The sequence below is a fragment of the Rhinopithecus roxellana genome, chromosome 13 (genome assembly GCF_007565055.1).
Source record: "Rhinopithecus roxellana isolate Shanxi Qingling chromosome 13, ASM756505v1, whole genome shotgun sequence".
Classification (NCBI taxonomy): domain Eukaryota; kingdom Metazoa; phylum Chordata; class Mammalia; order Primates; family Cercopithecidae; genus Rhinopithecus; species Rhinopithecus roxellana.
In genome coordinates this window covers 121,081,818-121,094,638 of record NC_044561.1, presented here as the reverse complement: position 1 = coordinate 121,094,638, position 12,821 = coordinate 121,081,818, and the positions used below count along the sequence as shown (strand labels likewise).

General features: G+C 54.0%; 1 protein-coding gene across 7 annotated transcripts in view; it reads left to right on the top strand.

Annotated features, from left to right (window-relative positions):
- The window catches only part of SULF2 (sulfatase 2), a 138,086-nt gene that overhangs the window by 100,509 nt on the left and 24,756 nt on the right, over positions 1–12,821 (top strand). For all 7 annotated transcript variants that reach the window (XR_004052747.1, XM_030915277.1, XM_030915275.1 and 4 more), the window contains exons 6-10: positions 4,139–4,289; positions 5,551–5,726; positions 10,199–10,327; positions 11,811–11,867; positions 12,320–12,449. Coding sequence is in view for 6 of the 7 variants with exons in the window: in XM_030915277.1 (XP_030771137.1) it covers positions 4,139–4,289; positions 5,551–5,726; positions 10,199–10,327; positions 11,811–11,867; positions 12,320–12,449 (643 nt within the window). In the remaining variant the exon portion in view is untranslated. The remainder of the gene's footprint in view (positions 1–4,138; positions 4,290–5,550; positions 5,727–10,198; positions 10,328–11,810; positions 11,868–12,319; positions 12,450–12,821) is intronic.

Below are 12,821 nucleotides of genomic sequence, written 5' to 3'. Positions count from 1 at the left end.
AACCCGGGAGGCAGAGCTTGCAGTGAGCTGAGATCTGGCCACTGCACTCCAGTCCGGGCGACAGAGCAAGACTCCGCCTCAAAAAAAAAAAAAAAAAAAGAAATTGCAAATGAGCACTGTCTGCTCTTATGTGGAGAAACCCCCTTTGCCTTCTCAGGGGCATGTTTGGAAGGCTCTCTTATCTCTGGGGTATAATCATTTCCAGAAGAAACCAAAAAAAGAGAAAGTTCTGCAGCTAGGATGTTTGATGATGACAGTCAAGAAGGGGTGGGCGGGGGACAGAGCCAGGGCACAACGTTAGAGCACTGGATCTTTCTGTCAGGGGTCTCCTATCCCATCTCTCCCCTAGAAAGCTGGCACATGCCCTGTCCTGGCACAGGCCTTACGGATTCTGTCAAAAGTTGGTAGGTGGTAGTACCATCCACCCCACAGACCCCAGGGCCCTGCACCTTCCCCATGCACCCTCACACACACAGTCACATTACATACGAACACACACAAAGACATGCAAATACAAGCACACAGAGGCATACCACACAAGCAGACACACGCAATGAAACACGTGCAGTCTTGGGCAATGGGCAACTTAATGAGATTCTGTCTCTACAGAAAATTTAAAATTAGCCAGGGGTGGTGGTGCACGCTTGTAGTCCCAGCTACTGGAAAGGCTGAGGTGGAAGGATCGCTTGAGCCTGAGAGGTCAAGGCTGCAGTGAGCTGTGATTGCGCCAGTGCGCTCCAGCCTGAGTGGCAGAGTGAGACCCTATCTCTAAAAAAAACACAGAAACATACACACATGCAATACACAATACACACACACGAATACAGTTACAGACACACACACGAATACAGTTACAGACACACAGAAATACAGTTACAGACACACAGAAATACAGTTACAGACACACACAAATACAGTTACAGACACACAGAAATACAGTTACAGACACACACACGAATACAGTTACAGACACACAGAAATACAGTTACAGACACACAGAAATACAGTTACAGACACACACAAATACAGTTACAGACACACAGACATACATGCAAACGCAGACATAGGCAGAAATACAAAGATACACACAGGCAGGCCCACAGACACAGCCCACCAGCCCTCAGAGCTTCCCTGCAAAGGGCGCTCATTGTGGCTTCAAGGGCTTTGGGGCGAGGGGTGTCGGGGCTGCTGCTGAAGGCCCCAGACACACAGTGGAGGGGCTGTGAGGACACCACCATCTTCCCACCGTTTCCCCAGCAGAAGGGAAGGGGATGTTCTCCTTCATGTCCTTTTGTGAACGCACCAGACGTTCCTGAGATGCTGGAGGAGGTGAAGTTTTCAGATCTTTGTTGAACGGGCAGCTGAGCCCATGGGAAGATGCCGACGTCCTCCCTTGTGGAGCCTGGCTTGACACAGGCGACCGGCAAGCCGGCGTCGACCCCAAGCACCACCCGGCTCTGCTGCCTTCTGGCCTCAGTGTCCTTCTCCAAAAGCGCTGTCTCAGAGCTGGGGCTGCAGAAATCATCATCCTCTGAACAAACTCACCCCTCACTGTTCTCAAGGGCTGACATCAGCCTGACTTCTCTTGGATTCAGGGATGATTGCCGAAAATTGCATCCTGGAATCCAGGCCCTTGGGCCTGTGGGACCAATTTTCCCACACGCTGGGCTGTGTGGAACAGAGAACATCTCTGTCCATCTGCTGCCCCCAGGAGCCTCCTTTCAGTTCCTTGGTGGGACAGATCTGAGAGGGGAGCTGAGCTCGTTTCTGGGAACGTTCTACATGGCAGTCAGGCCCTGAGACGGCAGAGCCAGCCTGCAGAGGAGCCTGGCCGTTCTGTAATGAAAGGAACGTGGGCCCTGATGGATTTAGTGGCGGGAGGCTGCAGATCAGCCAGGGGCTCAGAAAACCGAGTCCAGGGGAGCCTTGGAGACAGTGACTCACCTCCCGCCTTACATAGCAACGGTGTCCACAGCTGCCAAGCTACCTCGGCAGCAGCGTCACAATGTCTGCCCCGGACGATCACAATATTTGAGACACTGCTGAAGTCCCGACGAGCCAGGTCGGAGGGAGACATGTCTGTGCCCCTCTGACCAGACTTATTTTTCCTCTTCTTCGCGGGAGCTCCTTGCCCCCGGAACACCCACTGTGAAAAGCGGTGGAAACTCAACCTTTACTTCAGCCTTGACTGAGAAGAGGAGCCAGATTTGCAGGGAACCTGGCCTTTAAGAACCGTCAGACCCAGGGCGAGGAAGCCCACTTTTTGCGAGGCCTTAAACAGTGCTTCCTGTCAGTGGTGCACCCCACCCAGGAGACCCCCACATGCTGCGGTTTTCAGTAGCTCAGATCCAGGGGCCCGGCATAAACCGAGGTGACAAGGAGGTGCTCTTGGTTTGCTTACAATGATTCCTCTGGTTTTGGTTTAATCTTCCATTGACTAACCAGGAAGCAGAGAGGGTCAGAGAAGTTTGGGGACCTGCCTGCTGTCTCACGGAGTGAGTGACAGAGCTAGTGTACCTGACTTCTGCCGTGGAGTCACCTGTGATTACTAATGACAAAGGGATACACCAGTGATAACCTCTCCCAAGCAGTCATCACGCACTGGCCATGGTTAGAAGGGTTCCCCTTACAGCCTCTCCCTCAGTGCTCACAACCATCCTGGGAACTGGCACTGTCTATATTCTCCTTGGGTAGGAAATGAGGGAACTGATGCCTTGGGAGGGAACTAACTGGCCAAAGACAGAACTGGGGTTTGAACCCCAGCAGCTGGTATGGCCAGCCACTGTGGTGATATCATAGATACCTGCCTGGGGTCCCTCCATCCCTCATGTCACAGGTGCTCAGACAGAACTTTGCCCCACACACTCCTGCTGCAAGATTAAGCAGCGTGCCAGGCGTAGTGGTTCATGCTTGTAATGCCAAAACTTTGGGAGGCCGAGGAGGGTGGATCACCTGAGGTCAGGAGTTAAAGACCAGCCTGGCCAACGTGGCAAAACCCCATCTCTGCTAAAACTACAAGAATTAGCCAGGTGTGGTGTGGCACATGCCTGTAGTCCCAGCTACTAAAGAGGCTGAGGCAGGAGAATCACTTGAACCCAGGAGGCGAAGGCTGCAGTGAGCTGAGATTCCCACCACTGCACTCCAGCATGGACAACAGCGAGACTCCATCTCAAAAAAAAAAAAAAAAAGGCCGGGCGCGGTGGCTCATGCCTGCAATCCCAGCACTTTGGGAGGCCAAGGCAGGCAGATCACGAGGTCAGGAGATCGAGACCATCCTGGCTAACACGGTGAAACCTCATTTCTACTAAAAATACAAAAACATTAGCCAGGCATGGTGGGAGGCGCCTGTAGTCCCAGCTACTCGGGAGGCTGAGGCGGGAGAATCGCTTGAACCAGGAGGTAGAGGTTGCAGTGAGCTGAGATCGCACCACTGCACTCCAGCCTGAGCGACAGAGCGAGACTCCGTCTCAAAAAGTAGAAGAAGAGAATGTGGCATGTCCCAAATGTATACATTCAGGTGCCTTCCTCACAATTCTGGCCTTACAGATATAACTATAACTTATTTAATTTTTAAATCAATTTCTATTATTTCAAACTAAAATCTATTGCAAACAGATATTCTGTGGTCCTACCTTAACCACAATAACTGCCACCTGCCATTCACCAAAGGTAACTGCCATCTACCAAAAATAGATACAAGGCACACAAAGCAATGTTACGGAATTTGAGTTGGGTGCTGGTTCCTGATGAAGGCTCTGAACTCGACTGTCTTCTCTTTTTTTCAAAAGGGAGATGAGCAAAGTCTAGAGAGGTGTTAAAGAAACACTAGCACCAAACTGAGACTTTGCCCTGAGAGAACTGACAAGGGACTGGCTGTCTCACTTTGTCGCTCAAGATCACTGAATGCTGTGCCCCTTAGGAGCTTCCCACGTGCACACTTCACATGTGGAGAAATGCTGAAACAGGGTTTGGATAAGCCCCTGACATGCCAGTGTCCCCTTTCCCACCAGGGGAGCACAGCTGGCCCTGGGCTGCAGACACAGCACCGGGTGGCTGCTCCCCAGGCGGATCTGATAGGGGCCAGGCTGGGTCCAGGCTGTCCCTGGCTTTGACTGATGCATATGTCCTTGCCCACCAGCACGCCGAGCTACAACTATGCGCCCAACCCGGACAAACACTGGATCATGCGCTACACGGGGCCCATGAAGCCCATCCACATGGAATTCACCAACATACTCCAGCGGAAGCGCTTGCAGACCCTCATGTCGGTGGACGACTCCATGGAGACGGTAGGCACCCACTGCATGCCTCTTGGTGGGCGTGGCTCCAAACCCCCAGCCAGGCCAGGGCCAGAACCTCCTGGCCCTTCAGGGTTTTCCTGGAGGAATGGAAATCAAAGGCAGAATGAAGAGACCCCATGCTAGACCTGGGGAGCAGCTTGGAGCGATCCAGACAAAAGCCTCTTCCTTCATGAAACGTATTCTAGATCCGTGCTGCCCAATATGGTAACCACGTATGCTAGTTATATTTTTTTCCTGCTGTTTACATTTTTGAATACCTTTATTGGGATGTAATTCACATACCATACAATTCCCCCAATTAAAGTGTGCAATTCTGTGGTTTTAATACACCCAGAGTTGTATAACCATCACCACATCCATGTGAGGACATTTTTCTTACCCCAAAGAGAAACCTCACAGCCCTTAGTCACCACCCACTAAATTTCCCTCACCCCCAGCCCCAGACAACTGATGACCTCTTTTCTGTCTCTGTAGATTTGGTGTTCTGCACATTTGCTATAAATGGAATCGTACATGCTGAGGCCTTCTGTGCCCGGTGCCTTTCTTTCACTTAGCGCCATGTGTTCCAGCTTCACCCCTGGTATCCCATGAATCCGTCCCCCTCATTCCCTGTTATTGCTGAATAGTATCCCGTTGTATGGGTATTGTCACATTTTGTTTAGCCATGGCTATTTAAACCGAATACAGTAACATAAAGTCAGTTCTTCTGTCACACAAGCCTCATTTCACGTGCTCAGTATGTTCGTGCGGCTGGAGCCCACCGTATCGGACAGTGCAGACATTTACACAGCCACCAGTGCAGAAAGTTCTGCCACACGGCGCCCTTCCAGATGGCAAGCTTCTGCCACAGGCTGCAGCCCGAGTTTCACTCATTTCATTCATTCACCCGACAGCATTTATTGAGTGCCAGTGTACGTGAAATACAGCAAGCAGGGAACACAATGACAAAAGTCTCTGCCCTAATGGAGGCAGCATGGCATGCCAAGGCAGGGACACAGACGATCCACAGATAAGTAAAAGAGATGGAGGCCAAGAAGGGCTGCGAAGAACCGTGGAGGAGAGGGCGGGCCAGGGAGTGATGGGAGGCAGGAAGGTGCAGTGACAAAGGGGACAGCCCCTGGGAAAGTTAAGCGAAGACCTGAAGCAGGGGAAGGATGGGAACTGAGATCTCAAGCCCCTGCAACCCCAGGTCGGAGACGGGCCAGGCACCCGGTCCCCACTGCCCCTTGCCTCCTTGCCTGTGTTGCAGATTTACAACATGTTGGTTGAGACGGGCGAGCTGGACAACACGTACATCGTGTACACCGCCGACCACGGCTACCACATCGGCCAGTTTGGCCTGGTCAAAGGGAAATCCATGCCGTACGAGTTTGACATCAGGGTCCCGTTCTATGTGAGGGGCCCCAACGTGGAAGCTGGCTCTCTGTAAGTATGTCATCCCCCAGGGATCCAGGGGGCCCCTGGGCCCAGCTCAGGGCTGCAACCGTGCAGCCCAAACCCAAGCCACACCCTGGGTGGCACACAGTTCTGGCAGATGAACCCCAGGGCCAATGGAAAGCAATTATGTCATGCATTTTATACCTCTCTGCTGGGGAAGGAGAGGCCAGGGCCGTGAGCACCTGTGGAAACAGATTGTTTGTGGTGTGGCTGTATGCCAGGAAATCCAGGGAGCTGGGCTGTATACGTGTGTGCGTGCACACGCGTGTCACCAGCGGGTGGGAATGGCGCTTGGATTTCTGTTCTGGGCTGGGCAGCCACTGGGCCTGGAGGTTGTCAGGGAGGAATCCTGGACCTCAGCACAGGCAGCTGGTTGTCAGCCGGGATCAGCTGAGCCAGCTCTGGGCAGCAGCACAAAGGGAAGTGCTTTTCTCCTCCCATCCTTCCTGGAGGACCACGTGGGCTGCAGCCCTCAGCCAGCAATTCTCCTTGGGTTCACCTTTGAGATGACACGTTCTGGCAGCGAACATGCTGCGTGTGGGGCAGGGACAGGCTGCCCTTCAGGGCAGCAGCTTCGTGGGATCGGCTGGGATATTATGGAGACTGGCTCCAATGGGGTTTTTGAAAAGCAGATGTGTTGCTATTAAGACTCTCATTTGGTCTGACTTCTGCCCGTGCCCAGATGTGGGAACACACACCCAGCACTCACACGGGGCTGGCTGCAGAATTCCTTCAGAAGAGGCATCGACAGTGCAGTGTGGAATTCCAGACTGACATGTTCCCACTGCCTTGGACATTTTGCGAGAATTCCAGGAGGCAGGCTGCATGAGTTCAAGGCCAGAGAAAGTGAAGACTGTCTGTTGACCTTATCAGATCATGCCCGTCTTTAGCTCTCAACACCACCCCGGAATAAGAACTGTAATAACGAAAGCCCACGCGTATGGAGTGTCTACTCTTCAGGGCCTGGTCTGAGAACTACATAATGATTCACTGCAGGCCGGGCCCTGTGGCTCACGCCTGTAATCCCAGCACTTTGGGAAGCCCAGGTGGGCGGATCATTTGAGGTCAGGAGTTCGAGACCAGCCTGGCCAACTTGGTGAAACCCTGCCTCTACTAAAAATACAAAAATTAGCTGGACATGATGGCGTACACCTGTAATCCCAGCACCCAGGAGACTGAGGCAGGATAATTGCTTGAATCCGGGAGGCGGAGGTTGCAGTGAGCCGAGATCATGCCACTGCACTCCAGGCTGCGCGACAGAGTGAGACTCCATCTCAAAAAAAATTAATAATAATTCATTGCAGCATCACAACAGCCCTGTGACATGGATGCACATAGTGGCCCCATTTTACACCCAAGGCCACTGAGGCACAGAGAGGTTAAGTTGCCTGAGGTGACAGAGCAAGTAAGGGAAGGGGCTGGGGCTTGAAGCCAGGCAGTCTCTATTCCCATGTGCCACACCTCTCAGAAACCTCAAACCATCCCTGTGAACAGAAAGAATCTGACCCACTGAGGGCTCTACAAACACTGACACTGGGAGTTTGGTCAGCCTTGGAATCTGTGATCTGACTCATAGGACCCAAAACCACATCCCACATGGTCAAGAAAAAGAGAGTGCTTGCTCATATCAGGTTTGGGACCAAAGACACAGTATCTGTCAGCCAGGATTCCTTTGGTTGCAAGCAGAAACGACCTTTGAACCAGATAAAGCATATAAGATAAAAGGAACGCAGTAACTATAGTTGCTGAAAAATCCATGCACAGTGCCAGCCTCAGGCATGGCTGGATCCAGCAGTCTTACAATGCCACTGTGAAGCTCTCATTTCTTAACTCTCAGTCCCACTTCCACTGAATTGGCTTCATTCTCAGGCGGGTTTTTCTCCTTATGGCAGAGTCAGCAGCTCCAGATTTTCAGCCATCCTGTTTAGGAAGCCAAACTGCTTCGAACAGAAGACCCGAGGCTGACTCCCACTGGCCTGACTGAGGTCACGTGTCCTTCCCTGAACCAATCACTGTAGCCAGAGGTGACAGAAACCCTTGAGTGACCAGGCTGAGTGCATTGGGCAGTGGACTCTGAATGGGGCCAGGTAGTTCCTACAGAATGAGAAGCTGCGACACAGAGCAAGGCATGGGTGCTGGCCAGGAAACGCGACCACTGTCCTTTCCCCGAGCCTGGGGGAGCAGGACCACTGGACAAGCTCAGCCCCGTGGGCTGCTGGTTGCTGGGTTGGGCAGAGTGCCCGTCGCTCAGCAGTCTTCCCAGCTCCCTCGCCTCTGGATTCAGTTGCAGCGCCTCACGCTGGCCTTCGAGCCTCCCATGGCACAACCTTAGCCCATCTTCCCCAGCTGCACACATGCTTGGCAGCCTGCCCGATGTTCACAGGGCACTGGAATGGGGAGAAATGGGGGGTTAAAGATGACAGAAACCCTAGGACCCAGGCCCTGCCCCGGTCCCCAGGGGACTAGCAGGGAAGGCACTCAGGCACTCTGACGGGTCTGTCCACCATTCAACAGGTCCTGGGCCCTGTGCTGTGCACACCCCTCAAGTCCCTTACCCTACATTGGGAATGTCATCAGCCAGAAACAGGAGCCAGGAGAGGTGGCTCATGCCTGTAATCCAGCACTTTGGGAGGCCGAGGCGGATGTATCACCTGAGGTCAGGAGCTGGAGAGTAGCCTGGCCAACGTGGTGAAACCCCGCCTCTACTAAAAGTACAAAAATTATGGGTGTGGTGGCACATGACTGTAATCCCAGTTATTCGGGAGGCTGAGGCATGAGAATCGCTTGAACCCGGGAGGTAGAGGTTGCAGTGAGCCGAGATCGTGCCACCACACTGCAGCCTGGGTGACAGAGCAAGACACCTCTCAAAAAAAAAAAGAAACAGGAGCCGGGAAAGGTGGCAGATGTATGGAACTCACTTAGCCAGTATTTACTGAGTAGCTACTGTGTGTTCTAAGGGTGTAAGTCCTAGAGATACAGAAGTGACCACCTGAGCCAGCCTTCCTGCAGCTTAGAGTCTACCTGGGCAATAGACAGTAAGACAGAGAAATAAGTAAGATATATAGCATATGAGACAGTGATAGGTCTTCAGGAGAAAGATAAAGCAGGGAGGGCAGGGAGGGGGCACAGTTCCAAATAGGGTCCTCAGGAGGGCCTTGTGTTGGGTGTCTGTGCTGCAAAACAAACTGCCACAAACTCAGCAGCTTAAGACAACACATGTACAAACTCATGGTGTCTGAGGGTCAGAAGCCGGGACCCAGCCCTGCAGGGTCGTATGCTTAGGCTGAAATCAAGGTGCCGGCCAGGGCTGTGGTCTCATCCACAGGCTTGACTGGGGAGCACCCGTGTCCCTGCTCACGGGGCAGGTCAAGTGCAAGCAGAGGACTTGGACCCATGCAGTCCGCCTCCCAAACTGCTCACCGTCCAGCTGCTGATTTAGAGTGGCTTGCTTCTTCAAAGTCAGCAAGGGGAGAAAGAGAGACCAGAGCAAGACCACTAGCAGGATAGAGTTGACTATCTCATAACACAACCACGGGAGTGACAGCCCGTCACCTTCATGTCCCACTGGTTGGCAGCAGGTCTGGGTTGGTCCCCCTGGGACAGGGATCCCGGGGACCACTGAGGCCTGTCACGGGCCTCCTTGGTAGTAGAGCAAAGAACTAAAGGGGTGAGGGACGGTGGCCCCTGATCTCCAGGGAAAGGACATTCCAGGCAGAGGGGACAGTAAAGAAGAAGGCCCTGGCCGGGCGCGGTGGCTCAAGCCTGTAATCCCAGCACTTTGGGAGGCCAAGACGGGCGGATCACGAGGTCAGGAGATCGAGACCATCCTGGCTAACACGGTGAAACCCCGTCTCTACTAAAAAAATACAAAAAAACTAGCCGGGCACGGTGGCGGGCGCCTGTAGTCCCAGCTACTCCGGAGGCTGAGGCAGGAGAATGGCATGAACCCGGGAGGCGGAGCTTGCAGTGAGCGGAGATGGTGCCACCACACTCCAGCCTGAGCCACAGAGCCAGACTCCGTCTCAAAAAAAAAAAAAAAAAAAAAAAGAAGAAGAAGGCCCTGAGGCTGGACTGTGCCTGGGCTGTCAAGGAACAGCAGGGAGCCAGTGTTTGCCCCAGAGATCCAGGGGAAGGGCTCGGGAAGGGCCAGGATTTGGGCTGGCTGTAAAGGCAGGTCGCCTTCACTCAGGAAGTGGGGACAGGGTGGGGCTGTCAGCTCACCGCATGGCATGTCTGAGACGCAGAAGCTAAGTGGGGGGTGAGCGCAGAGTGGGGATTTGGCTGAATCTGGGCCACAGAGGGGAGCTGCTGAGGTTGAGATGCCAGACTGCAGCTTCCATACCTGCAGATGTCAGCCCCCCACAAACTGCTGCCCACCTACCCCCCCCCCCCCACCCCTCGAGCGAGGCTGAGGCACCACCACCCGAGTGGCTGAGTCCTCGATCTCCTACCTCCCCCAGGAATCCCCACATCGTCCTCAACATTGACCTGGCCCCCACCATCCTGGACATTGCAGGCCTGGACATACCCGCGGATATGGACGGGAAATCCATCCTCAAGCTACTGGACACGGAGCGGCCGGTGAATCGGTGAGGAAGGAGCAGGGCAGGTGTGGGGGGCTGGGACATTGGGCTCCTGACCTGCGGTAACTCAGAGCAAAACCCTGAACATGGGGTCTCCCAGGGTCGGGAGCTGGGGTTCTCAGGTCCCCCTACCCCAACCACTTACCTGCTGTGGGAGAGAAGCATTCCCCTCTCTGAGATTCTGTCTTCCCATCTGGAATGTGGCCAAGGTGACCAGTTGGGGACCTTCTCTGAACTAAAATTACACAAAGCTTGAAATGGTAGCAGCAGTGATCGTAGGAGTTGGTGCTAACTGCACGGCGATTGTGTGTGAAGCCCTGTTCTAAGTACTGTGCAGGGGATTCTAGGAGTTTGATCCTCACAGTAATCCAGCGAGGTGACATTATCATCATCCCCGTTTTACCAGTTTGGAATCCGAATCCCAAAGCGATTAAGTGACTTGTCAGAGGTATCCCAGCAAGTCTGGATGTCGCTCTGGGAATTCAGACGCTGACTTACCACACCCCATAACTTTAATGCTGGAGGGTGTGATGGGAACATATTCCAGGTGTCCAGAGAGGCAGAGTAGGAACCGTGAGGGTGAGCAAGTCAGACAGGTGGGAGGTGGGCTGAGTCAGGGCGGGGAGGCTGGTGTGGCCACAGCGACATCTAGTGACCAGCACTCTAATAGCCACTGGGTTCCTGGGCTCCAGGTGCTACTTCAACTCCTGGCTTGCACCTCCAGCAGCGGAGCCCTTCCTCTGTGGTCTCCCAGAGGCTCCACCCAGGCGAGCACTGTGTGCCCACATCTGGCTGCCCTGTAGGGGGACCATGTCCATTGAGGCTCCTCCCCTGACTGTGAGGCCAGGCGAGCTGTAATGGTATAAAATGGCCATGTTTGGGGACACTGGCCTGGGAGTCAGGACACCTGGGGGACAGGGGACAGGGTGGAAGCTTCTGTCAGCTTCAGAGTCCCCATCTAGGAAATGGAAATGACTAGGTGGCACCGGATGAAACCCACAAATTACATGCATGCAACTGCAAAGCACCAAAGAAGAAAATACCCCCACAACCCAATGCAATGAACCCGATGTCAAGACAACCACTGCGCCTGACGCTGAGCTCAAGACACAGCTCAAGACCCCAAACCACTGCGCCTGACGCTGAGCTCGAGACAGAGCTCTTCCAGCTCCGGGAGTTGTTGGGCTTCCTGCGGGGGCGTGAGATGTGCGCTCACCCACACAGTTACTTGGGTGGGACTTACAGTGACTTTGACCTGGGTCATTTCTGCCCTGTGTGCCTCCAGAGCCGAGTCTCTGGGGAAGAGGTGGCTCAACTCAGGAGGGTGTGCAAGGCTCTCCAGTGCCCGGCCGGGCGCGCTCGCCACAATTGCTGTCCAGGCTGACTGTAAACCAAGGCTGACTCCTGGTGCCGTCCCTGCTCCTGGGGGAATAGGGGGTCGTGGGAAGCCCTCACGTTGTTGAGAAGCAGGATCCGTGCTTTTTTCCAGGTTTCACTTGAAAAAGAAGATGAGGGTCTGGCGGGACTCTTTCCTGGTGGAGAGAGGGTGAGTGCCGGGTCCTGGCAGGGACGCCCCTGCCCACCTCCCTCCCTTCGCCCAGGGCAGCAGGGAGAGTCGGACTATGATGGTGTCTTCCAACAGTGGCTCTGAAGTTGTGTCCAAAGGCCCCTAAACACAAAGCCCATTCACTACTCCTATAGACGACACAGAATTGGGGTCTGAGGTCGCGTGTACCCTTTTGGCATGTTTTGTCCAGCCTCTACAATGTCTTCAATTTATTTAAGTTATTGCCAACTCATGCGATTTGGGAAGTTTCTTATAAAATTCCAATCTTAAGTTTCCTAAACATCAGGAGACCCGGGCAGGGTGGCCCTGCGTCCTCCACTGTGAGGATAAGCCAGAGCCGAGGGGGCACCCCTCTAGGTGGGCACACGTGCCTCCGGGGCTCCTCCAGAGCTGAGAGGCCAGCCCCGCGGCTCCTCCTCTCTGCCCCACAGCAAACTGCTACACAAGAGAGACAATGACAAGGTGGACGCCCAGGAGGAGAACTTTCTGCCCAAGTACCAGCGTGTGAAGGACCTGTGTCAACGCGCTGAGTACCAGACGGCGTGTGAGCAGCTGGGACAGGTAAGAAGGCTCCCTTCCCTCCCGCCCGCTCCCCCTCCTGACTGCAGCCAGCCCTGACCTGTGGGGCCCTGAGAGCCGCTGAACCAGCAGGGCCAGGGCCTCCCAACGGGTAGCCCTTTGCTGTCGTGTGATGCCCAAGATGCAGTTGGTGATGCAGGATGATGCTCATGATAAGTGATTGATTTCTCAGCAGCCTTTGGACCCTGACCGTGTCAGAGGCCAAGTGTCCCATGGGTGTGCTGTGTGTCCTTAGCACCTCTCTAGCCCTTGCCAACCCCTCTTGCACCGAGGCCCCTGCAGAAGTTAAATTACTTTATTTTCACCGTGTTTGCTTTGACAGTATTGTCTTCGTGACTGGTTTTCCTTTTACAG